The sequence below is a fragment of the Aulonocara stuartgranti genome (genome assembly GCF_965226115.1).
Source record: "Aulonocara stuartgranti genome assembly, chromosome: 3".
Taxonomy (NCBI): domain Eukaryota; kingdom Metazoa; phylum Chordata; class Actinopteri; order Cichliformes; family Cichlidae; genus Aulonocara; species Aulonocara stuartgranti.
Window position 1 is genome coordinate 20,855,717 of NC_138941.1, and position 27,354 is coordinate 20,883,070.

The 27,354-nt window shown below is 43.3% G+C and overlaps 3 protein-coding genes across 4 annotated transcripts in view; all 3 read right to left on the minus strand.

Moving 5' to 3' along the window:
- mta2 (metastasis associated 1 family, member 2) overlaps positions 1-4,738 on the minus strand; it is a 32,375-nt gene extending 27,637 nt beyond the window's left edge. The window contains exon 1 of the mRNA XM_082524335.1: positions 4,323-4,738. Within this exon, the coding sequence (XP_082380461.1) occupies positions 4,323-4,350 (28 nt within the window). The 5' untranslated portion in view covers positions 4,351-4,738. The remainder of the gene's footprint in view (positions 1-4,322) is intronic.
- cth1 (cysteine three histidine 1) overlaps positions 1-27,354 on the minus strand; it is a 74,374-nt gene that overhangs the window by 33,155 nt on the left and 13,865 nt on the right. The window lies entirely within an intron of this gene.
- eml3 (EMAP like 3) overlaps positions 5,225-27,354 on the minus strand; it is a 33,763-nt gene continuing 11,633 nt past the window's right edge. For both annotated transcript variants that reach the window (XM_082524144.1, XM_082524145.1), the window contains 20 exons: positions 26,108-26,218; positions 25,891-25,919; positions 22,453-22,488; positions 21,922-22,042; positions 21,561-21,710; positions 20,147-20,216; positions 19,852-19,962; positions 19,408-19,503; positions 18,058-18,192; positions 17,669-17,807; positions 14,409-14,560; positions 14,180-14,305; positions 12,558-12,689; positions 12,375-12,442; positions 8,738-8,826; positions 8,439-8,536; positions 6,841-6,928; positions 6,652-6,750; positions 6,419-6,549; positions 5,225-6,198 (listed from right to left, as the gene is read on the minus strand). In XM_082524144.1, the coding sequence (XP_082380270.1) occupies positions 5,992-6,198; positions 6,419-6,549; positions 6,652-6,750; positions 6,841-6,928; positions 8,439-8,536; positions 8,738-8,826; positions 12,375-12,442; positions 12,558-12,689; positions 14,180-14,305; positions 14,409-14,560; positions 17,669-17,807; positions 18,058-18,192; positions 19,408-19,503; positions 19,852-19,962; positions 20,147-20,216; positions 21,561-21,710; positions 21,922-22,042; positions 22,453-22,488; positions 25,891-25,919; positions 26,108-26,218 (2,188 nt within the window). In that variant the 3' untranslated portion in view covers positions 5,225-5,991. The remainder of the gene's footprint in view (positions 6,199-6,418; positions 6,550-6,651; positions 6,751-6,840; positions 6,929-8,438; positions 8,537-8,737; positions 8,827-12,374; positions 12,443-12,557; positions 12,690-14,179; positions 14,306-14,408; positions 14,561-17,668; positions 17,808-18,057; positions 18,193-19,407; positions 19,504-19,851; positions 19,963-20,146; positions 20,217-21,560; positions 21,711-21,921; positions 22,043-22,452; positions 22,489-25,890; positions 25,920-26,107; positions 26,219-27,354) is intronic.

The following is a 27,354-nucleotide window of genomic DNA, read 5'->3' on the forward strand; positions in this document are numbered from 1 at the left end:
GAACTGACGCGTTTTTCAGAGTGATGCAAAACGAGGTGCTCTCACGCACGTGCACGACACCGCTGCTGCTCTCGAGCGCAGGAGGCTGGCGTCTGATAGTTTCTATGACTGATTTGAGTAGAAATGTGGTGCACTTGGCCTGACAGGAAGTGGAAACAGAGTCAGACAGGTGATCAGAGATGAACAGAGACAAGCGCTCCGTTTAATTTTGGACAACAGTGATCAAATGAAGGCCAGGTTTGATCATTTCCTTGGTTTGGTCGATTGCGCAAAATTGGGTGAAATATCATATCTTGATAAGGTGAACCTACAGAGCCTGTCAAAATGCGCCAAGCTGTTGGACTTTGTGAGACTTGAGGCGGATCTCATCGGACTGTATAGCTCACAAACAATGAGAAATGAATGTAAATCTCCTAGACGGCTTCTCAACTTTTTAGCCCACAAGGATCTCATTCAGCTGTTCCTGAGGCAACACAGTTGCTTCAGCTGGTCATTCTCAGCACTGAAAAGAAATAAGACGTACAGTTGGGGCAGGACTGTTCCTCCCTGGCAGTGATCTCCACTGAGGTGGACTTTTAAAGTTGAAACAAGACGAGGAGGACTTCTACAAAAGGAACGAACATTTTTGTCAGGAAGGATCAGCGCAGGGACTCCATTTATAAAAATATGACCACAATAACTTTGTTTTTTAATATTTGTCACATGGGGTACAGTTAGTATGTGTAAAGAATGCTGATATGAGATATGAAACATAACCCATTAACTGCTGCCGATGAAATGGGAGAGAGGACTGGCTCAATTCAAGGCAGCAGCAGCAGCTGGTGGTGGTGGAAGAAAACTAAATGAATGTTAAAAAAAAAAAGAAATTCATGTTACGAAATGCTACTGCCAACAAGTCTGAAGCAACACTGACAACCGTTTCATAAAATAAAAATAACATCAAATGGCCATAAGAGCAGCAGTTGCGTGGCAGGACAGTGGTAACTGCCTCAGACAACTGGAGTGGAAGCAGGAAGTTGCCCATACGAGCTGCCGGTGCCACGAATTGAGCCAGCCCTTGCTGTCAAATGATGAATAATCTATTCTGTTGGGTTCATATATTTCTAAATCTGATTCTGATGAAGGCAGTGCCTCACCAGCCCTGAACCTCACTGCACATCATCTCTCCTTCAAGCTCGGGTCCTCTTACAGAGCCCTGGGAGTTTGAGGGTCCTGCGCAGTGTCTACGCTGTTCCTAGGACTGCACTCTTCTGGACAGAGATCTCAGATGTTGTTCCTGGGATCTGCTGGAGCCACTCGCCTAGCTGCGGGGTCACTGCACTGAGTGCTACAATTACCACTGGGACCACTGTTTTCTTGTCTCATCCTGGACTGTGGTACTGACACTCATTAGTCCCCGACCTCCTTCCTTTCGCTTGGCAGTCTCAGAGTGCTGGACTTGGAGTGAAACCCTCCATGCATGGTCAGGAGATTCCTCATCTTGACGTCAGTGGCTTCTATCTCCTCCTTTAGCCAGCTTATTATCCCAGCAGGGTACCTGATCACAGGCAGGGTGTAGGAGTTGATAGCACAGATCTTGTTTTTACCGTTTAGCTGACTCCTCAGGACTTTCCTGACCCTCTGCAGGTATTTGGTGGTTACAGCTTTCCTAGCGACCTCTTCATGGTTCCAATTTGCCAGTGGGATCTCCAGGTACTTGTAGCTGTCCTCTATGTCTGCAATGTTGCCTTCTTATAGTTTGATTCCCTCAGGTCTGACTACCTTCCCTCTCTTTGCTATCATCCCACCTCACTTCTCCAGTCTGAATGACTGGAGACGCAACGACCTTATTCACTGTTCATGAATCCATGTCCTTCAGCCACATGCTGAGGAAAGCAAAGTTCTGACATACAAAAAGCTGAAGTGAAACAAAAACAATGAAAAGTGTCACTGCAACCACCGTTAGTGCTTTTATTACTCCATTCTCCCGTTTCCTGTAAACTTTGCTCCCTTCTCTATTCCACTTGTCACCATTCAGTAATTCCAATCCAGATTGTGTATGTGAACAGATACACGTGGGACCATAAAACCAGCGTAATACAGAGACAGACAACCATTCACAGCTACGGCCAGTTTAGAATCACCGAGTGGGTAACTCATGCCTGAAGAGAACCCACACACAAAGGCCCCAGCTGGCTCGATCAATTCACCAGATGCAAAATATTATAAAGCCTCAGTGACATGAAAAACTGAACTTTGTAGTTTTTAAATACAACTGTACAGGTGTTTATTTTTACCCTATAATTGATTTAAAATACACATAATGATGCATTTAATAGTCTTTGCTAATGAAAAATCCTGTTCCTGGGTTTATGGCTCATTGATGCAGCACTATGTGGCATCACACTATGGCCTTTATTTCCCTGCACAAACTTGATCTAGCAAGGTGGCTGGGACAGGTCCAGCAGCTCTTCCAACCCCTCTACAGTCCAACCACAAAGTGATGGAAGCACATTTCTCAATGTGTAAGATACTTAACTTAATCTTAATCTTGAACTTAAACTTAATCTTTGTTCACAATATTTACCACTGAATTTTCTGACAATTTTCCATATAACCCTTTATCAATAATTCTCTTTAGCTAATGCATGACTAGTGCCAAGCTTTGTCTTCTGATGCTTTATCTCTTCTATAAATTCCAATAATTAGCTCCAAACAATAGGTTTCTCTAGGAACCCACCTTACAAAATGACTACAATTTCCTAGCTGATGTTTCTAAATTGACTGTCCTTCCACATAGCGCTATGTTGCTCTCAACAAAAATGAAACCCTGCACACCTCTGCACAAATAGTAGCTACAATAGCAGGGATCCTAAAGCCGAAACGTCAAGTGTTTTAGCAGCAACATACGTGGATCCATGAAACTGCACTGCTGAGGTCAGTCATACACACAGAGCACGGAGTGCGGGTTAGTGATAAGAAGTTAATGGGGGGGAAAACAAAAAACACTTTAACTGTTCAAGCATTAAGCGCAGAAATATGCAGCATGTTTTGCAGAGCATAGTTTAATCGCTATGACCTAAATACCCCACACACTCGTGAGACTGCGATTAGCCTTCCCCCCCACTCAAGATTTTCAGGGAACCCGTAGCTAGCACCGTCTCCGAGGCTTAGCACTGAAAAGGTTGCACAATCAATACTGAAGCCCAGAATCAACTGTCCTGATGATCCGACTGGAAAACTAACAGTAGAGAACAGCAGCTTGCTTTGTATGAACCATAGTTTAGTTTCTTTTCTGACGCCTGCAAAGCAACCTCCAATGAACTGCATCTTATAAATGCCTGCCTGCCACTGGTGTCGCGGGGGGCTGCGAAAGATGATATTAATGACTAATTACCTGATTAATACCACCGACATACCAGTTTCCTTTGCAGCCATGTAGCACTGATGAAACATTTTTAACAAACGAGAACTTAACGAGTTATTACCACTCAACTTGGTACAAATTCAGTCGTTCACTTGCAGGTGTTCCAATATAACTGTTCACAGTCTGTAAACTAAATTCTTAACACAATTTTAACTGAGCTCGGATAGCACCGCTACTACGCCAAGCTAACAGGACTTAGCAGCCAGAATTAGCACATCTAGTGATATGGCGGAGGCGATAATGAAATTAACCTACCAGCCTGACACAGCTAGCAGAGCGGTGTTAGCAAGCCATCACAGACGTCACCAAATTTAGCTAGATGCTTACTTCTCAACCGCCAGCAGCTAATGCTAACTAGCATTGTGTTCATTTTGAGGACGTTATCAAATCTATAGACTACACGTCAGAGAATTGGACAATTTACTGTTATTTCGCTTATCCATAACCAACACATATGTTTGGATCTCCTGGATCCAGCTGGCTGGATGGATTTGTATAAATACAAACTTTCAGAACCGGTTCATGCTGTGCGACGGCCGCCCTGTGGTACGGTACTATGATGGCGTGAACTAACTGGGATATAACACAGATCTGTTCTAAAAGTTGAACTTTAAAACAAATATACACTGATCAATGTATGGTATTATTACAGTCCGAACACAGAAGCAGCTATACTTGGCTACAGCTGTGTGGAAACCAAATCAATGTGAAGTTATTTACGTCTGTCTGTAAGCTAAGTCATACTACATTGTTTCGGCAGATCTGACTGTCTTGATGAAAGCCCGGAGTCGCGCAGCGTACGCTAGCGTTAGCTAGCTGCTAACAGCAGAGACAGCTAGCGGCTAGTTAGCCAGCTCCCAGTAGAAGCGAACAATCACGTTGAAGGGGTGTCTTAAAAATGTAAACCATTCCTTACCTCCCACTCGGTACATGTTGGCCGCCATTCTCTCGTAACCTTTATCAGAAGCAGTCCCAGGGTATTCCCCGCTTGGGTAGAAACAGGTCGATGGGAGTCTATTTTATTCCTTCATTTATCGTCAACACCCCCGCCGCGAAACAAAGCCGGCTCTGGGTACAACAAGAGAGCAGTGGCGGGTAAAAAGTTGAAAGTTTCCGTTGGCGACGCTCCGGCAATTATCTCCAAAAATAGAAGTTTTTATTTTCTCTCTCTGGCGACCTTCCTCTCCTCTTCTTCACTCACTTATTCACATACAGCTAGCCTGTCTCTTACTCCACTCTTCCTCCCATCCTCCGCTCCCAGCTTCATCCTCCTCTTCTTCACCTCCGCTCAGTTCAGCGCGCGCGCGCACACACACACACACACACACACACACACACACACAGCCCCCCCTCCCTCCCTCGTGTACAAATCGTCAACTTCGGATTTTGTCGACAATCACCGACGTCTCACAGTCAACTTGTTCACCGGCGCTGGTTTAGTGACACGGACGGCCTGTTTATGAAAAGTACGACATGCTAAACTTACTTTACTGCTTGTAGCTTACAAAGTGTCTCAAGATGCTTACCGGAAACAAACGCTTATTTACAAGATGTACACACAAACACAGGCTTTAATATCGCAAATTCAGAGAATATACAGACGAGTCAGTGTAATGATGGCAGCAAATATGCCCCAAATAGGTCAAATTCTGAACGGACGGAAGCTGTTAAAAATGAGATACAAGTATAAAAAACAGTTTAAAAATAGAGTGAAAAAGCACTAATGTATGTGTTTTTCTTGTACGGGCTGCTGGTAGTGCAATAGATGGCAGTGTTGGAGAGCATATCAGTTTACTGAAGTATCACACCTAAAGGCAGTTAATGATTCAATTCATTTTATTCAATTAATTTTATATTTTCCACCTTAAACCATGTACCTTTAACTGCCTCCCAACAGGAGGGCACCGCAGACTTTACTGCCGTCTTCAGTGAAAACACATTTGCTGAGACTTCAGTCCTAGGTGTTCTCACCTGAGACCTGTTATTTAGGAAAGCACTCACAGGTTCTGGAGTGGCACTGCCCACTAGTGACACTTCACACACAACACACCTCAGAGTCTTCTCTCATTTATTTGGAGCTGAGCTGATACGACATCACAGTATTGCCGACGTACATTTAAATACATAAAAAACTGCACTAAAGTAATCATTTTCAAGTGTACTGATCTACTGTTAGACAAATGAATGAATACGAGATGCTGAGTTGATTTTAATGGGACAGGCCTGTCACAGTCTAAGCATATAAAAAGTTGAGATGTTAACCAAACCTTGTTTAAAACATGTATAAAATCACGTGCACGGGCAGTGCAGCACTGTTCTGCACCAGCAAACAAGAACGGTTCTCACCACATACACAACAGAATGACAAGGATTCTGTCTTATGGGAAACATCACACACACTGTCCAGTTTCACAAGGATTTAAAGCATAACATTAACATGGATGTTCCTCCCGAAGAGGATGTTCTGCCTGAAACTAGCAGCAGTGTCAGTCCAGAGGACAGAACGAGCCCATAACTCACTTCGATGCCTCTGCGGCTGTAAGAAAACAGCCCGCTTTCCCTCACTCTTACAAGCAGCCGTCTCCTTAGCTGGTTGCAGGTTCTGGAGAGCTGGTAGAGGTGGATGAGGCCGAGGCCAGTCTTTCACGGCTGTTACCCACCCCCCCTCCAATCACCTTCCACTGAAGGATGCAAGTGTCCTTCCCGCCAATGGAGAGCAGGTGAGAGTCACTGTGAGTGAAGCAGACGTTGGTGACGTGGCTGCCGTGGCCCTCGTACATGTGGCTCGGTGCCTGAAGAGAAAAGAAGCAGGTCCACTTCGGATCAGAGCAGAGGAAGGCCCATCATATCCCACTTACTCCTCCCCCCTCATTGTCTTTCCAGAGTAGGATAAACACCTTTCTACAAGATTCCTACTGTTAATGCTGAATCTGAATGTCCCACAACTCTAGTGACTCTTAAAGCTGGCTGACTTTTACCATTTGATTCTTATTTAAATAAGAAAATAGTTACCTTGAGTTTAGGACAGGGGTACTGGAACAGATGAACCTTACAGAAATCATCAGCCACAGCCACCATCTTCTCGTTGTGAGAGCGACACAGCGCGTTGATGTCTGTGCCGTCAGAGCCTTCCAGCCACACACCTGAACACCACAGTACCACACTCATCAGTCTGATTGCATAAAAGAACCCCATGAAGTTAATGCAATACTAAAGGAGGATAACAGCATTTTGGAGTTTCTCACCCATCACATGGAAGCCTAGCACACAGGTATAAGAGGCCCATTCTCTGTCTTTGCTCTCAAAGCGGTTCCTAAGCAGCTTACATCCTGCTGCTATGTCCCCTGTTAAAACACAGAGTCACTAAGCTGAAGAATGTACTGCATGGCATTCCTATAACAGCACTGAAAGCACAGTGCTGGATGTTCACTTACAGTAAAGGATCTCATAGTCGCCTGAATTTGACATGATGTACTTCCCATCTTTGGACCAGTCCAGGTGAGTGATGAAGCTGGAGTGGCCCTGATCCAACAGATAAGCAGACAGAGTGTCACTCACATTAGCTAAAGAAAGCAAGCTTTTATTGTGCATTTCCTTCACCATCAGAAAACTCCATAATAATTAATCTCCGTGTTTGCAAGCTCCATACCACACATTGCATATGAAAGATTTCCAGGTCATTAAAAGTGAAGTTAATGTTCAAGTGCATTTAAACGGCATTCTTTCTAATAGCTAGCATGAGTATAATAATAACAAATTACAATAGTCCAGCCTAAAAGTAACAAATACATGAACTATTCTTAACAGATGTCAGATAGCATACTGCTAAGATTTTCAGGGCCGAGTACAATAACCTCAGTTTGATCTGAATTTACAAGCAGAAAGTTAAAGACAAAGACCTGCATAGCCTCTAAGACATTCCTGCAGTTTAATCATTGGTGTGTGTTATCTGGCTTCATGGACAGATAGAGCTGGGTGTCATCTGCATAGCAGTGAAAATGTATGCTATGTCTTCTAATGATGCTGCCTAAGGGAAGCATGTATAATGTAAACAGAATTGGTCCTAGCACTGAACCCTGTGGAACTCCATAATTAACCTCAGTGTGTGAAGAGGACTCTCCATTTACATGCACAAACTGGAGTCTATTAGATAGATATGATACAAACAATTACAAGAGGCGTGTAAGACTGCGACTCTGCTTCCTGGTCCCATCTCTGCATAGTCACATTTTGGGGGGTTTAAAAAATTTGTCCAGATTTCTAGAAATGAGAGCTGCTCCATCCAAAGTGGACGTCGTCTCTCCTAACAAGACCAGGTTTTCCTGGAAAGCTTCCCAATTATCTATAAAGCCCACGTCGTTTTTTGGACAGCCACTAATTTAAGCATGGGGCTAAACACGTCACTCCTGGTCCGATTGGGGAGGGGACCAGAGAAAACTACAGCGTCCGACATTGCTTTGGCAAAGTTACACACCCATTTAATATTAATGTTAGTGACCTCTGACTGATGTAACCGGGGACCTTTACTGCCAACATGAACTATAATTTTATGGGATTTGCCCTTTCAGCCAGCAGTTTCACTACAGGGGCCGGTGCCTTTAGTTTCACATGTCTTATAAATGAATCGCTGATAACCAGACTCTGTTTCTCGGTGGGTGTATGGCCGAGTGGGGAAAAACCATTAGAGACATGGACAGGTTTGTAGTGTCATCAATAAAAGAACCTGAACAGGATCACATTCAGGGGTAGGTTAGCTAACAGGAAGTTAGCTGTTCTGACTGGAGAAGTACATCACTGCACCAACCCTCAGCAGCAAGATTAATGCTTGAGAGTTAACAAAGGTAACGGTCATTCTACGGACCAGTGTGATGTGTAATAATATGTGGACGACAATGAAACTCTGTACACAAAATTTATTGACAAGAAGGAAACTACAGCACCAGAGCAGGCTCATATTGGATGGAGATGTGCTGCGCTGTTAACCAAGAAGAAAAAACCCAAGTGAAATAAAATAATTTAAAGTTTAACTCACGTTACATTTTCCAAAGCGGGTGTAACGCCTGCCACTCTCTGTCACACTGTAGATGTAAATGAAGTTGTCATGTGATCCTACAGCTAGGAAGCTGCCATCTGAAAAACAGACTCACAGAGTCAAAGAGGATCCCCACTGTGAAACTTTGCTACATCCCACCCTGTGAACAACAGTTTTAAGCTTTAACTCAAAGTTTGCTGCATGTTTTTTGTGTGAAGAAGGTCCACATGGTTGGATGTGAGCACCACCCTAATCTGTCACATCTACAGTTAATATAGGAGGAGGAGTTACTGACTGACCTGGTGAATATCTCATGACAGACAGCTGCTCATTCCCATCAGTGGATTCAGAAACGACCTCCCTGGTCAGCAGGTCAAGGACCATCCACCTGTCGGTGTTACAGGGGGTGGAGGAGGAGACAGGTGGAGAGTCAGAGAAAAGAACAGACTGGAATGCTCATGGCTAAATTCTCCATCTTTTCTTCTTCTTTTGCTGTACAGGAAGCCACAGATCAATTCTTTCTTTTAGTTTGTAGCAAAAGTTTCGTTATGTGTTGTTTGTGCCTTTATATTTCTGCGGGTTTGTCGTATGATTAATAAAGAAGTGTATCCATACTGATGCAGTCCCGATCAAAGGTTTAAGATCACTTGAAAAATGGTTAAAAAAAACAAACATATTTTGCACAGTTGGATCTTAACAAGTTCCCATGTCGAGCTTCAACATGCAACAAGAAGAAATGGGAGTGAGACAACACACTTTGGTGAGCATGTAGTTTATTAAAAACAACATTAAATTGAAACAGGCTGTTTTACAGTTTAGTTTAAGACCACACCTACAAAAATACCTGTAAAGCCCCCAAAACACAAATCAGAGTTCCAAACGTGAACTCAGGAACGTTTCTCTGAGTGGTGAAGACGGCCGCACGAAGCGATCTACTGTCTGGGACTGTCGTTCATTTTTGGAAACTTCCCTTACTATCCATCCCCAAAGGTTCTCAACTGGACTTAGATCAGAGCACATGCAGGACGGTCCAAAAGAGTGATGTTATTCTCCTGGAAGAGGTCCCTTGTCCTTCATGGCGTTGTGTACTGTAGCGCTGTCCTGTTCAAACACCCAGTTGTTACCACCCGTTACCACCCCACTCAGTAATGAGGACGCTCTCTGCAACATCTGGACAGAGCCAGGAGCTGTTTGACGCCCCTGCACCTCCTGAAGCTCCGTTGTTCCACTGAAGGAAAAAGCACCTTAGACCATTATGGCGCCCCCTCCACTGTGGCGCGTAGATAGCATCTCAGTCGGGATCTGCTTGTCATGCTGGTAACGTTGGAAACCATCAGGACCATCAAGGTTACATTTTTGTTCTCATCAGAGAATTCTTCCACCTTTCAATGTCCCATGCTTGGTGCTCTCCTGCAAAGTCCAAACAGTCGCTGTGGCGTCTGATGGTTACGGGCTGCAGTCGGCACCAGTAACGCCCTTAATTTGGGTCGAGGATCGTCCAGTGTTTTGGTGAACAGCCAACTGGATCCTCTGGCTCAGTGCTGGTGACGTTTCTTGGGGTCTTCCATTTGACTTTTTTCTTCCATTACCCTCAGGATCATTTAAGAAATTCCACCTATCTGTGTCCGGCCTCAGCAGTGATGGCGCTCTGCTTATGCAGTTCAACAACCCGACTACGTTCAAAACACGAACGTCTTTTTGCCTTTGCCATCAGAACATCCTGACAGTGTGACAGAAAATGAGAATGAATCCACACTTCTGCACAGATTTGGCCTTTTAAAGGCACGTGGTCCTAAACCTTTGATCAGCTGTAAAACAACCTGTCTCACTTTAAGCGCTGTTTTCAGTAAACTGCACGCTCAGCAAAATGATTACCTATTAATCCATATCCTCAATAACTTACTAACCATTTTCAACATTGCTGTACAATCACTCCACACACTGGGCACCACAACATTAAAGAGCCACAGAGTGTTGATGGGTCACAGTCCAGCTGTCCGGCTGTAGAGTCGATGAAGACCGGGCTTCTTTGACGGTGCTTTGAGGGGAGTCGTTGGATTGTCATGAAGCATAACGAGGAAATCAAGTTTATGGTTTATGAAATGTTGTTTCAAACTGATTTTCTCTGTCGAAGATGTGTTTTAGATCGACTGCAGTATTGGTGATAAACAAATGCTTTCAAGTCCAGTTTGGTATCCAGAATTGGAAAAATGTATTCCATCTCTTTTTTTAAATGTTTTTCTTGATAACAAAGACAGATCCAGTCAACTAAAATGATCTGATGCTGATTTGTTTCCAGCAACTGGGTTCAGCCATGTGCAGCCTCCCCTCACTGCCATGTGTCATGATCAACAGTATGCAAAACAGCAATCACCCAGCTTTATACCAGCTGCTTTGGTAGTGACAATCAACAACTGTGCAGCTTCACGAAACTTTTAGCATGCTTTATGGTCATCATTCGCCAGTATACGCCTTGCTTTCACAGTCATAATCAATACAGGTGGTGGAACTCTTTATGTTAATAGAGGCTACCAACGACTTCTGCCCTGTACCAAACACAAAGACACCAAGCTTCTCTCCTTACTTTTGTTTTTTGGTCATTTTGCCTCTGTAGACCAATCATTGGATATTACATGAAACAATCAAGATGTGACTGAATTGCAAACTGCCAGGTGAGCTTGTTCCCATTATTTCAAATTAAATGGATAAAGATGTGGAGTTGGATCCAAGACTTAAACTGTGATAGAGGCACTCTCAGTGTCAGGCCCCAAAACACAAATGGTAAATGGCCTGTATTTGTATAGCGCTTTTACTAGTCCCCCCTAGGGACCCCCAAGTGCTTTACACACCCAGTCATCCACCCATTCACACACACATTCACACACTAGTGGAGGCAAGCTACAGTAGCCACAGCTGCCCTGAGGCAGACTGACAGAAACGAGGCTGCCATATCGCACCATCGGCCAGGTGAAGTGTCTCGCCCAAGGACACAACGACCGAGACTGTCCGAGCCGGGGCTCAAACCGGCAACCTTCCGATTACAAGACGAACACCCAACTCTTGAGCCACGATCGCCCCACACACAAGTTGATCAAAGAAAACCCCTTTATAACACTGAAGAATGCAGGTGTATTACTGTCAAAATCTACAATCAAGAGATGCTTTTATGATCTGAAATACAGAGTTTACAACAAGGTGCAACCCACTGGTTGAACCTAAGAACACCAAGACCAGAGTAGATTTTCCCAGACAACATCTAAAAGAGTCGACGCAGCTCTGGAACAAAACTGTTTGGACAGATGAATCCAAAATAAAGTTGTGACAGAATAAAAAATCATCCAGGCGAGTAAATCCCAAACGGTTGATTCTGTTCATCTGGATGTTTTCACTGGGAGAAACGTTTCATCATCATCCAGGTGACTTCTTCAGTCTCAGCTGACTGCAGGTTTCCAATCTTATAAACAGGACATTTGCACAATGACTGAAACCAGCACCACTGAAGGAACAATGGGCTGGGAGGTCAATTGTCATGACCGTTGATCAGTGGCCGTGAGTCCCATTCACAGAGAGTTGGGGAATGGCTGCAATCACAGCATGTAAGATGGTGACAGACGTACCCTTAGAGTTAAAGACAAAGAAACTTGTTTCTTCAACAGTCAATCACCTGATGTAACCCAACAAAACAGGCTTTTTATTTAATGAAGAGCAACAAACGGCAGTAATACTTCTGTTAATAAACCCCCTAAATTAAAGCTGGAAGTCTGCATTTCAATCACATCTTCACTGTTTTGATTTTAAATCCATTGTGGTGAAAATTCTCCAAAAAGTTTCAATATCTAAAGCTTGTGGGTGTAAGAGTACACTGAAATGTTTGCTGAGTTTATTTGATTTTTCAGCGTTTAGCTCAGATATACAACTGCTGCTGCTTTGACTTACCGTCCTGTACTGAGGCCGACTGACACCACCGATCCATTGGGGCAAAAACCAGCACACAGGCCGTACTCCTGCCAGAGACACAGGAAAGAATTCAGAATTATGGAGTAAACTTCCCTGTAAAAGATCTCGAATAGAAATGAACAAAGCACTCAAAGAATGAAGGTTGGAACTCAGGAATCTCACCTCGAGGGTGATGCACCAGTCCAGCTTGTGTTCCTCGGTGTTCCACAAACACACCTGCCTGTCATGGCCACAGGTGAGGAAGATGTTCTGGGAGGGGTGAGTGGCCAGCCCCCACATCTCATCTACATGGCCCTGTGAAACACACACAGACACACAAAGGAATACAAATGAAAGCAATAAGTGGTGTTGCAGTTTAACAGCATATTTGAGAGTAATTTTAAAATTCCATTATTTATCTAATAATGAATTTTAATCCATTATTAGAGGCCAGAAGAGGACTCGAATAATGGATTAGAGGCCTACTAGGTACAATACTACTAACACAGTAAAACTGTTTCTCAGCATTATTGACGGGTCTTTGCCCTACCTTACAATATAAAGTGCCTTGAGGTAACTGTTGTTGTGATTTGGCGCACTATATTAAAAATACATAAATATAAATGCCCTAAAACATTTAAATGTCTGACCTCTGAGAGCAGTTTCTAGGTACAGACCTGATATCTGATGCACAGCTTCTCATATACACGACAATAGCTGAACGTGCACACACATTAATGCTTGAACATGGTTTCACATATATACACATATATCTTCTGAAAGGACACAGACATGTCTTTAATTTTTTCAGTGTGTTTAAAATTGTGAAACTTCCGTCATCTGAATGCTCGACACGTGTGAGGTGAAGCAGAAGCAGTAACAGATGTTGGGTTAGCTTCAACATTGATCAGCTGTCATACATGCCCTGGCTATGGGGAGAGGTGAGGGCTGGTTAAATGCAGGGAGAAGTAGATGAACCACGATGTCCCAGGAGCCTGACATCAAGAGCCAGAGAGGTAGAAGAGCACCAGCTGCTAGCGTTATGGGCAATTGTGGCCAATGCCCCAAAATAAGCCAATTCAATAACCCAGAAGGCGCTCGTCTCTCCACTTCACCCTTCACATGGAAAGCAGCAGCAAAGGCCTGGGCCAACAGCCACTTCAGCTCAGGGACTGTCATAAAACTGCATTTGCTGCAGTGAAGTGGTGTCTGTGACACCATTACAGAGCTGCAGCAGTTTTCAGTTAACCAGCTTTTCACAACAATTCAGCCCAGGCAGTCAGTAACTGATGCTCATCAGCACTGCTGAGAATACAAACAAAGAAGAAGAAGAGTTATCTGCGCTTCCATCCAAGCAAAGCTGAAGTAAAAAGACATCAAACAATATCAGTTTGATATTAGACACCGCAGCTCCTTGGTTAAAACTAACCAACTAGTAACCAAGGTCGCTTTTCAGAATAAAACGATACTAAAGTGAGATTACATGTGACCCAACACCTGACCAATCTATGTGTCGTATGTCTGCTGCTGTGTTACAGTGCTGCAGACAGGCTGCTCTGCAGGACAAACCTCTAATGACGTCATTTTCCTAACTATTCCGATTGCTTAACTGTGCATCAGGTGATAGTAGCAAATACATCCAGTCTGTGAAAGACTTGGAAGATGCTTATATTAAATGTTTAAGCTGTCTATAAATCATATATCAGACAAAAGTATAAAATGCACGTTTTATCTTTTGGTACTAAAATTCTCAGCAAGCATCTACAGACCTGACAGCACTGATGCCTGTGAGGTCGTTAGCTTACCTGCACTATGGCCACAAAGCCGTCTGAGAAGGTTCCTCTGAGGATGGCATTTCGAGTCGTACCAACTAACAGTTCCTCTTCGTCCATGGCTGCGATAGTGCGGACCGCCCCGAACTTTTCTGGAATCTGAACAAATGCCTTAATGAGTCTCTCCACCAGCTGTGACACACACACACACACACACACACACACACACACACACACACACACACACACAGCTGTAGTTCACCTCACACTCTCTTTCAGGTGCCAAATCAGCGCTCCAGCGGATTATTTTACGGTCCTTCCCTCCTCCACTGAGCAGGCCTCCGCCCTGTAGAGTGCACAGGGTGAACACGCTGCCTTCGTGTGCTTTGGTCTGTCGCATGATCTGGTAGGTTTCTGTGGGAAGTCACGACACCAAAAATTCATTTAACCTGTAAAATCTGGTGTGAAAAGTGTTTGCCCCCTTCCTGATCTCCCATTTTTTGTATGTTTGTCACACTTAAAAGTTTCAGATCATCAAACACACTTAAATATTAGACAAACGTAACAGAAGTTTCATTGTCGTGATGTTTGGGAGCCATCGTATGAAAAAAATGAGGTTCTTCATAGAGCATGGCAGAGGGAGGTGGTGTTTTATGAAGAGTTTCGTGGACCACGACTGTCCTTCTGTGGTCCTCAGGAGACGCAACGAATACAGGGAGGCAAAGATACTTTGAGAAACCGCATCAAGTTTCAAACCCCCGATCCTGCGGGTTTTTTTCTGACTACGGCACTCGCCTATACAAGGCGAAGCAACAAGAGATGTGGTGACTGCCTGTCACTGTGCTCAAACCTACAGCACCCCAGAACATGAAGTGATCCAGTTGCTGTCCGCTTGGCGCACGGCACGCAGACACCGAGAGAGGGGCTCGTCACGCCGGAGCGGCATCCGCTTCAGGTGTTCAGGAGAGACAGTGACGCCTGAAGATCTGGGATTGTTTTACAAATCTGATATTTGGGTAAGAGTGGCTATATTCTTCTCATGGTTATGGAGAGTAATTAACGTGGTTTCTTCCTTTTCTCTTCATAATAATCATTTTTTACAACTCTGAGTTGAGACGTCAGACAGAAACATGTTAGTGTGGGGACATTTATTGAGGCTCTCCCTCAGCAAGGAGGGGGGATGTGCCCCTGTTGGGACCTGGTCAACACAAGGTCATGCTTCAGAGGTATCGCCACAGATTAACCTGTGACCTGTCCGATCACACTCCTGTTTTTGTACAATACATATAAGAGACGATCCCTGAAACCGTCTCCACTCTGGAGACTTAATACGGCGCCTTAAACAACCCTCAGTTTATGGTTCTGATGAAAAACATTATGAAGCTAGCCCAAAGCAGAGAAAGCAGAAGAGCAGATAGAGTATACAAAATTAAAAAGGACCCAGATGTGGAACTGTTGTGTATAAAGAAGGAATTACAAAAATCATTCCAGAAGTTTTATAAAAACTTGTACACACTCCCAAAAGCCCATTCATGATCAACTGAAGGCTTTTCAGGGAGTTTTTTGGACTTCCTGATAATAATGAATTACAGTCGTCCAGCCTGGAAGTAATAAATGCATGAACTAGTTTTTCAGCGTCACTCTGAGACAGGATATTTCTAACTTTAGAGATGTTGGACAAATGGAAGAAAGCAGTCTTACATATTTGTTTAATATGTGCGTTGAAGGACATGTCCTGGTCAAAAATTACTCCAAGGTTCCTCACAGCGTTACTGGAGGCCACGGTAATGCCATCCAGAGTAAGAATCTGCTTAGATACCATATTTCTAGGCTTTTCAGGGCCGAGTACAATAACCTCAGTTTGATCTGAATTAAGAAGCAGAAAGTTAGCGGCCATCCAGGTCTTTATGTCTTTAAGACATTCCTGCAGTTTAACTAATTGGTGTGTGTTATCTGGCTTCATGGACAGATAGAGCTGGGTGTCATCTGCATAGCAGTGAAAATTTATGCTGTCTTCTAATGATGCTGCCTAAGGGAAGCATGTATAATGTAAACAGAATTGGTCCTAGCACTGAACCCTGTGGAACTCCATAATTAACCTCAGTGTGTGAAGAGGACTCTCCATTTACATGCACAAACTGGAGTCTATTAGATAGGTATGATACAAACCACTGCAGCACAGTACCTGTAATACCTACAGCATGTTCTAATCGCTCTAATAGGATATTATGGTCGACAGTATTTATAACTTTTTCCAGACAGATCTCAATTCCTTTGTTTTTCATTTGTTCCTGAATGTGGATCGCAGCGTGATGTCTGGATTTTGTTTGGCAGGTCCTATTTAACTGATTTCTTGGTTGTGAACAGCTGGAATCAGGCTGATGTGTGGCTAGAGAGACTGAACTTTGCTTTCCAAACATTAAGTTATAAAAGGAGGGGTGCAATCTCTGTTCACACAGGGTCAATTAGGTTTTTTTCTACCTGATAAAAACAGCTTCATTTATAAACTCCACTTTGTGTTGACTTGTGTTATCTTTGCCTAATATTTACATTCGTTTGATTATCTGAAACATTTAAGTGGCACAATCATACAAAAATATAGGAAATCAGGAAGGAGGCACTTTTCACACCACTATACTTTATCATTTAAATCTCTGAGTTCTTAAAGCTTCTGATTAGCTAACAAATCATTTCAGTCACACGATTCCAGATGTAAGCCAACATCTCAACTTGTCACCCCTTACTCGCCAAAACTAGGAACAATTTCCAAACACCACATTTACATGTTCAAACAAAACTCCAACTATCGCCTAATCTTTAAACCCTTTTTATTTCAGAGATTTAGTATAAGGGGTTTTTCTTCAGCACCAAGTGTTCCAGTCTGGTTTCAAAGCATTTCACAGAACAGAATCTTTAGGGAGTTTTAAATAATATTTTATTATCTACTGACTCTGGGGATTCTATTATTTTAATGCTTTTTGATCTTACAGCAGCCTTTGACACAGTCGACCAAAGTATTCTTATTTGTCACCCCGAGCACTGTGTGGGGATGAGAGGCGCGGCGCTTCAGATCACACGTGTCCGAGGATCTTTTCAGTTTTCAGGCCCCTCTTCTGTGGAACCAGCTTCCAGTTTGGATTCAGCAGACAGACACTATCTCTACTTTCAAGATTAGGCTTCAAACTTTCCTTTTCGCTGAAGCATATAGACCCTACGTTTGATGTGCAGCACTTTGGTGAACTTTGTAGTTTTAAATGTGCAGTATAAATAAAAGCTTCACCTGTGACTAATTTGGCTTGGGAGACCAAACCAATTATCCCTGACAATACAGCTCATGGAGTCACTCAGGTGTGTAAAACCGCCCACTGGATCATCACTTCTTCATCTTTCTGCCAAGTTTCTATTTATTTTATTTGAAATCTCGTTTGTTGCCAGAACATGTGAGAGCGACGTGTCTCCACAGAGATGATATTTATACTGACATTTTATTCTCTAGGCTTTGAACTGACACACAGCACCAACCTTTGGCTCCTTTCCCGAGAGTTTTGATATCTGCAGCAGATTTTCCCCAAGTCATGATGTTCCCCTCAGAGTCTCCGGTGAGAACATCTCCAGTCAGGCTGAACACAAAGCACTGGATGAACTTGGGCTTCTTGTATTTCTGAAAATAATAAACAATTATTTGATCTTTTATATTAACTGTGCTAATAACTGATCGTTTACATGTTTCCATCCATTTTTTTGAGATGTTGAATTTTCAGTTCTCTTTGCTGAGCTTCTTCCTCTTTTGGCCTCTACAGAAAGATGCTGCTAACTCCATTTTCCACTGCTTCCTTGCACTAGCGCACGTTAAGTGAGTTTAAAAAGACAGAAATGTCAGTCAGGTCGAACACGACTGAAGTTAATCTTACTCCAAAGATGCCTTGCTTTTTCGTGAGCTGTCCTCCACTCAGCGTCCAAAAGTAGACGTGGGATTTTCCACAGGTGATGATGTTGGTGCTGTCCCGAGGGTTAAACTCTACAGCAAACACGGCCTCGTTGGTAGTCTGAACACACAACAGCATCAGAAGGGTTAGTGCTGTTACATCAGTCGTACTTCAGCTCCACTCAAAGTAATTTAAGGCTCTTGAATCAGATACATAAACAACAACTTTGGGCTGTGAAAGAAAAGAAAGATTTATTTTGCTTGAATCTTTTTTCTCTTAATCTTGAAAGTGAGCAGGTGACCAGCGCGACACACTTGAAGTCCCATTAACAAATGCTCATGAGCTGCTACTGGAGCCCTGCTGTCAGACTGATGGACGTGGAACAACAAGCTGGCAGTCCTCTACTTTCCCAAGATGCTTTGTTGCCCAGTCCGTGAACAGCAGATAAGTGAGAAGTTCTGAATCAACTCAGGATCCAGCTCAGAGCTATACTGTAGCACTGTAAACACTGGTAATGTCGCCAGCAAAATGTTGCACGTTGTTGTGAAACTGTCACACGGTTGTGTGGTACTGCCTTCACTTGTGTTTCATGCATAGAGCAAACTACCACATTAAGTATTTTAAAGAATATAAACAGAGTTTTGCATTTTGGGCCACATAAACCGACTTTCTGACCACTTGTGAATCCTATGTTGACACGGTGTTTTCAGCCCATGCATGCAGCCTGCTACGTGCCACAGAAGATCCTGGGAGCTCTTAAACGAGCCCATTCAATTCTTCTCCTGAGGTGACAAACAAGTTCAAACACCATCCTATGCAGTATTTGCATGTATGAAACATTTACACTGCTGCCATGACAGACGTGCTGAAACTGGTCCCGGGGAAGATGAGGCATTTTGGGATTAAAGCCCGTAACAGCAGAGGGGAGACGTGGCTGCCAACGCCCCGCCCCCCACAATCTCCAGAGAAAAAGGACCTACAGTACCCGAGTACCTGTCACTGCGTTACAGGATGAAGCGCTGATGATTTCAAGAGACACTTTCATACCATCAAACACATATTTATAAATATTACACAAAGATAACAAAATCTGTCTACACCTACATAAATAATTGCCCCCTTCACTTAATAACTACAATCAAGTGTTTGCAACAACTGCCAGTGAGTCTTTTCATCAATTTGTCTTTAATGTACGACACTCAAACGAAATAACCTGCTGTTATTCTAACATCTGAGTGCCGTCAAAGATTAACATCAGTATGTCTACTGAATAGATTCGGTGGTTAAAGCAATAACAAACTCATTAGGACCTGACGTTGACCGTCTTCCCGTTACCTTGATCTCTGCATGCTTGGTGCCCTTCGTGCAATCCCACAGTGACAGCATGTGGTCATTAGAGTCATCAATGACACACAGAAATGATCCAGCGTCCTAAAACACACCACCAGAAAAAAGAAAGCAGAATTACATAATGTCTTTACGTCAGTTTTATTTACACAGCAACAAATAACAACAGTCGCCTCAAGGTGCTTTATACTGTAAAGTAGAACCTACAAAAATGCATACAGAGAAAAACCCAACAATCATATGACCCCCTGTGAGCAGCACTTTGGCGACAGTGGGAAGGAAACACTCCCTTTTAACAGGAAGAAACCTCCGACAGACCCAGGCTCAGGGAGGGGCGGGGCCAAAATCATGCTGAATCTAAGGCAAATAAATCTACTTGCTCTTGTTAAAGTGAATGGAAACACATGAAGTTCCAGGATGCAATCAACTCACAGCAAATGAAAATGCCACTGATCCCACTCCCCTCTGGAAGGTCCCCGGTCCGATCTGCTGCAGGGTGACCAGCGTGGTGGAGTCCCAAATATAAACACACAGCTGCAGAGGCTGCCGCAGACACAGAAACATCACTTACTCGTTTGTTGCCACTCGCTGCAAAGTTAACCAAGCTGTACTGAATGTTTCCGCACATCTCAATTCCTGATATCATTTAAAAGTTCGATCATCTTTTAACTTGTGACGCTCAAACTATGGATGCAAGCTGTGTTATTTTAAGGGCAGCAATAGTCACCTTGCCATCTTTATCCACCCCTGCTGTCTGGCCAGATGCCACTCGCACTTTGTCAGGATGGAGTGTGAGACTGCAGAGAAAGACATTTTCTGTGTAAAGCTTTTGCAAGTTTGCTGCACAGAAACATGAGGGTGGTGGGTTGCATCCATCATGGCAAAATGACAAACATGTGCTTACGGTCAAATAAACAGTGCCGTCTGTGTTTGGTCACAGAGGTTTATTTGGCTGCAGCACGATGAGAATGACTCAAAGGTTAAATGCTGTCTTTTTGGCACAAATAGCATCCAGTGAACAACTTTAGCCTGTCTATACTCTGTTTTTGAAGAGAAGCTCTCCTGATATTTAGACTGTAATATTGATATTTTAACCTTGTCAAGAAACAGACATTTGCAGCTGTGTAGAGTTGTAATGGTAAATAGCTGATACAATCTTCAAATATGATGCATGGATGCACAATTTGAACATGGACTTTGTGGCAAAAGACAAATGAAACATTTTTGTCACATGGACCTACATGATACTCGCAGACCCTTCAGCTACTGTTTCTGCCAGCTGGTCTCTGCTTCACATGCTACCATACTTGTTTCCCATTTTAACTTGGCTCTTAAAAGAAATCTCAAAATCACATATTTTGGTGCAGTGGTGCAGTGCCATGCAGTAGCACGCCAGCACGCTTATCCCCTCCAAAATCTGCAGTGCAAATACTTTGACTCAAGTGATAATCCAAGGAATGGAGTTGAGTTCAGAAGCAGGTTAAAGCAGACAGTAGCTTCCCTCTTGTTCCCGATACACACGAGTGTTTTTCTGTTACCAGGTCACACAGACCTCTGTCCACAAATATCTGCAATCAGTCTAGTCTCACACTAATCAAAACAGTTCCTTCCTTGCACCGCTTTCAATAGATACTGACCACCGTAGACCAGGAGTACTTCATAAAAGCTGAGCTCAGTTTCACTAGTTGCACCCAGGCTGATAACAACAGACCTGCTGAATTAAGAAACCATCTGTCTAACAGAGTGAAACAGGTCTTAAAAATCTATTTTTGTTAACACTGTTTATTTTACTTCTTTTAAAGGTGAAAGAATGAGATCACGGATGCAAACAGCTGGATTTAGCTTCCTCCGGGCCTCTCCGTTACCACAGGGCAAAGAATTCAGTCATTAGAGAGAAGCTCAGACTAGAGCTGCTGAATAGGTTTTTAATTAGTTAAATACTCATTTAAAAACTACATTTTGGACTTACTTTGACTAATAGTAAAATTTCTTTCCCATTTTAAGATATTTAAGCGTGACAAATATACAAAACACAGAAATCAGGAAGGGGGCAAATACTTTATGTAGCTAATCAGTCAGCTGAACTGCCAAGTTCGATTTCAACATGTGGATGATTTATTCATTAGCTTCATTCCACTAACCAGCGGACGCAGTCTGTGTGTTTACGATAGTGCCGTTGTGTGCGGTTGTTGATGTGATAAAGCACAATCACACAGGCAATGAAGTACACTGCCTCGCCCGTCGGGAGGAAATACAGATTAGCTCGACCGTCCCGTCCACGGTAACCATAGCTAGCAGAACAGCGTTAAGGTAACAACAAGATACAAGAAAGAAACAAATCACACACAAAACTGTGTTGCTGAACCTTGCTTTAGTTCGAGCAGGCCAGCTATAACCATTGCACCCAGACCAGTATAGACCATACGAGGCATTAGTCCTGGTAAAACCAGCAGCGTCTGAATGTAACAACCCTCGCAAATACGTGGCATTGTGGAAGGATACACCCAGTCCAGCTCCAGTCTCTCAGAGGGAGGTTCCATCTTCAGCTCGTCGTAGTTCTGGATGTTGGAGGGGATGTACATGGTAATGGGTCGGCCTCGGATAAACATTTTGATTGACTGTCCTGAAAAACAAACAATGGGTTTGTGTCACAGATTCATCACCAAACTGTTCTTAATCACAGAAAACTCACGTGGGACCCGTAGTGGGCTCGCCCATAAAGAAATGTGATGTTTGCACAACCAAGTGGGGCCTGTGTGAGATATCTGTGGGCTTCCTCTGTCTACACAGCCCTGCAGAGAAAATTCACCCAAAAGTCGTCAACGGTCTGCTTCCTCAAGTGAGCGAGAGTGAGTCACAGTTCCAAACTTCTTGGGTTACTTTTTTAGAATAATTTGATTTTTAAAAATCTAGCTCTCAGTTGCCAACTGGCAGCAGCAGCAAGAATGGGAGTGAGACACTCCTGGAAAAGCAGCCTGTCCACCTCCCCATGAAAGACGATGAAGACATAAAGCTGCATAAGAGCAGGTTTACCTTGGCTGTAGGTTCCTCTTCTGGAGCCAGGGGATCCTGTGTGTAAATGAGAAAAAATAAAGGTTAGCCAGACGAACAAATAGATCCCCTGTGCATTAAATCACAGCTGACCTACAGCTTTATAGCCTACTATAGCTTTAGACATTTCAGAGGGTTAAATCTTCCGTTAACATCAGTTACACCCACAAACTTTAGAATCCACGCCGAATCATGTTTTCTTGGCCGGTTTCTATGGGACTCAAAGTAAAGTAAAACATTAAGGATGAGCTTAACGACATGTGAATGTTGAGACCGACTAACTTTCCGTCTGACTGACCAGAAAACGCTAGAACAGTTTGGAGTGCCGGCAGCTATACAACAGTTCCTGTGTAAGTGCATGACGGTGGAGCCACAGTTTTGTTTGGTAACATCACACTGTAGCAAGGTTTTTATTGAAAATATCTACAGCTTTCATCTTCTCTAAAATAAATCCAGTTTCCTTGGCTGTGTGGGGCTTGGTCTTGCTGAAATGACCACCCTGGTCTCATCTTCATCATCCTGGTAGCTGGCAGCAGCTTGGTTTTCTTTTTAAATCAAGAATGTCTCTGTACATTTTTCCATTGTTCCTTCCTTCAATGAAGCGTGCCAGTGTTGTATGCTGAAAAACAGACCCACACCATGATGTTCCCGCCTCCAAACTTTACTGTTGGTATGGTGATTCTGGAGTCATCTCACTGCAGTAGTCTTCCTCTGCTTGCCCAAAACTACTATGTCCAGTTCCACATAATCTTAGCTCAGTAATTCTCGGATCCCATTTTGACCTCGGGAATTCCAGGCCATACTCGGCATGAAATACATTCCTGTATTCTTGTATAATACTATGGCGTTCCAGTATGCGCTGCCTGCTCGCATCTTACACCCTGCTGTTAGGTGCTGGATTGTCTCATCTTTGCACAGCCTGCACCCGGGGTCTTACCTGCTGTGACAGACCCCAGCCTCTATGGATCCTGTGCTCGGAGCTTGTTCCTGTGCTGCCATGATTAGTGCCTCTGTGCTGTCTTTCAGTCCAGCTTTGTCCAGCCACTGGCAGGCTTCTCAGTAACAGACACTTTTTCTATCTGCAATGTAATTTCTGATTTTCTTTCTCAGATTTCTGCTGCCAGTTGTATTCACCAAACACAGCATCCGTTGTGTTCCTGATGTGCGGATCTTTCCATCAGTTTCATCCTGGATAATGGTTTTCACATTCAGTAGTCCTCGACCTCCAACCTTGTGCTTAGTGTACAGTCTCATGATGCTGGACTGAAACTCTACATGCACGGTAAGGAATTTCCTCATCTTTATTATCCAATCAGAGTATCCGATGACAGGCAGGGCGTAGGCATTTATTGCCTAAATCTTGTTCTTCCAATTCAGTTGAGGACTTGGGTTACTCTGTATGTATTTGGTGGATGCGGCTTTCCTAGCGGCCTCTTCATGGTTCCCACTTGCCCGTGGGATTCACAGGTACTTGAGGCTGTCCTTGATGTTTACACCGTTTCCTTCTGGTAGTGTAATCGCCTCAGTTCTCACTACCTTCCCTCGCTTTCTTACCATCCAGCTACACTTCTCCAGTTTGCATGAGATTCCACTGCTGTAGAATAAAGTGGTGTGGATCAGTGAGCCGATGTCTTGCTCACTCATGGCATTCATGTAGAGGAAGTGGATAATGTCATAGTCGGTATCTGAAACCAGTCTTGTTAATGACCTCACTGAGGCGGTTCAGACCTGTGCAGAACAACAGTGGGACACAGCATCTCCTTGACGATTCCTTCCCTTGATGGGGACTCAGGCTTAAAGTTGGCCTCTAGTATTTTTCGCCATATTCCCATCAAATTTTAGATGAAAGCACGTGTTGATCTTGTGGAGTTCTAGTTATTCCAGGATCCATGTGTAAGGTATAGTATGCACAACTAGCCGTCGCTGTTGTCAGTAATATAAGTTCTAGTCATTTAACCTGTTAAAATTTTAATTGTTGCCCAGTGCCGGTAAATTATCGTGTCATAGATGTTATGCACCCATCTGCCACCAGATGGAGCATTGTTGGTGAGAAATGGCATCAATTTGTTAATGTAAACCTTTTCGTTAAAAAAGGGTCGATGTGCGCGATAGAAAAAAAACAAAAATAAAAAACACCAATGAGGCAGAGGCTCTGAGGAAGCGATGCCACACTATTTGGAGACAGTTTTTTATGTCATCTCACTGATTGGATTACTTTATCTTGATTTCTTAACATAAAAGTCATTGTTTTATGTTTTATGTTGGACGGCACAAAAGTGACCCGCTTTGAATTTTAGTTTAGGTCCCCTTGTTTACTCCTGAGTTATTGGTTCTAGTTAGCTAACGTAACCTTGACTGCAACCAACCAACCAAACAAGCCGATGACATCATATCCTGTACTGGCACAAGAAGACACCTGGCATGTATTGAAAAAAATTGAAATTGTAATATAAAAGCCATAAAGGGTAATAGAACTATAAAATGATAAACCCAAAAACAAACAAACTCTGACGGATATAGTGCTGTGGAAACGATCCTGAGAGTTTGAGAAAGCCCTACTCGAGACAGAACAAAGCACAACGTTTTTCATATCATCTAAAGCAGGAGTGTCCAACTCCAGGCCTGGAGGGCCGGTGTCCTGCAGGTTTTAGATGTGTCCTTGATCCAGCACAGTTGATTTAAACGGTAAATGACCTCCTCAACATGTCTTGAAGTTCTCCAGAGGCCTGGTAATGAACTAATCATGTGATTCAGATGTGTTGACTCAGGGTGAGGTCTAAAACCTGCAGGACAGCGGCCCTCGAGGCCTGGAGTTGGACGTCCTGATCTAAAGTCTCAAATTTATGAAATGCATTCTTGCATTTGACTACGTCAAGAACTGTCAGAGTTTTATATTAACAAGTATGTGATGTGGTCCAAGTAAATTACACAGGTTTAAAAGTGGTCCATCCTTCAAAAGCCCCCCCTCCCCCAACGCAGCTATTCATGTAAGGGGCTATAATAGATATAAACTAGTGGCTGAGCCTGATTGGTGAAGGGAATGAAGCCTAAACCACCAGAACCAGACTGAAGGCCAATGCTCATAAAAGCTATGCAAAACAAGAGTGTGGTTGGTTGGGAAATCCACTCATTTTTACACAAATGACTACATGTGTGAACCAACGGGGTTTCTGTGTCACAAGTACAGAAGCACAGCACAGCTCAGGCCTGCCAACACTGGAGCCAGGCCAGACCATCATGTTGGAAAAGTACCTAAATTAAACACAACAACATGCAACGATGATCGTAGAAGCTGTTTTTGAATTCAGCAAAGTGCGTTTCAGTGAAACGGTGGTGGGCTGACTCCTGATTGAACCCTGGGGCCTGTATGGAGTTTGGCTCAGAGGCCTCTGTTGATGAAGATGCTGTCAATGACCTCACCTGCACTGGCGATAAGCTCTTTAGCTCGGCTGCGGAGAGAAAAATCAAGACATTAGAAGCCATTTCACAGACTGTTGCTTCACAATCGCATTATGTGTATTTATGAGTGTTTCACAGGGTGACTTCCAACAAGTGTCCCTTTAATGCGAGGCTGCTGCAGCCGTGGGACAAAGCGAGCGGTGTGGTGACATCTGTGAGTGATGGCAGGATGGCTCACTTCTCCAGGCTTGGGGAGCGGGCGAGGAGGTTTGCTGAAGATGCTGCCTTCTTGTCTAGACGTTTCCTCTGCCTTTCAGGGTTCCCTAGTTTCTCGCTGTTTCTACGAACCCTAAAGCGTCACAGAAACACCGAGTCAGCTTTAACAGACTCAAGACAGTTTAATGCACCTATCCCTCTGCATGCGAAGCACCCACAAATCCCCGCTGCACCTACATTCTCCATCAAAGGATAAATAACTTTTGCCAAGCCCCGCCTACTACACCTGTCACTGTGCCAATTGTGTGAAAGACCTCCTTATAGGTGTAAAAACAGTGCTACTGAAAATTTATGCTAACTTCAGAGACAAACGTGCTTTTTGCCATTGATCTGCAAATTATTTGAACTCTGATTCTGGACATTCTGGAAACAATCAGTCAGAACTAGTAGAAGCTCTGTAGCTTCACAAAAACAATATTTGTGTGTGGATTTAAAATTTTTTAAACCTACAAGGAACAATTTGTTGCCTAAACAGACACTTTGAAAACAGGTCGGCTTGTGTTTGCTTTGAGCTCTACAACACAAACACATCATAAAATACAAACTGAAAGTATCCAGTGTTACGTTTAAATAGTTTTGTAAGCACAATAGTAACATTTAATATTGAGATTAAAACACACACACACACACACACACAATGTTAAGGCCATGCAAACAATCACACAAGAGGAAGAAGCTGACCTGATGAAACAGTTTGACTAATTTATTCGATTAGATGAAATTTATTTGTAGTAATGTCATCTGAGTTTGAAATCTCAGCAACATACCAAATTTCTCAAAATGTAACCAGAAACAAAATCATTTAAAATTTGAAATTTGAAAATATAATTACTCTTTATACTGTATTCTAAAGGTTTAATGCCGTTTGGACAGCTTGCAGGGGATTGCAATGGTGAAAATAGCTTCTGAGTTCATATTGAAAGTCTTAATGTGTCTAAAGCAGTGAATACTAATTTGTGCTAGTTTGATCCTGGAGGCCCACATGAGCTTTTGTCAGAGGCAAAAGTCAAACTGATGTTCTGGGAAACCCTTTCAAAGGAATAACAAGGAGGGAGGGCAAAACACAGAGCACATGCACAAGTAAACAAAGTAAACCAAAGCAGTAAACAAAAGCAGAGCCCTGCCCTGTGGTCCCCACCTATTAGTAAGGTAGTCCTTTATGGAAGACATGCTTTGCTGTAAGAGAATATGTTTTAATCACAAAGATAT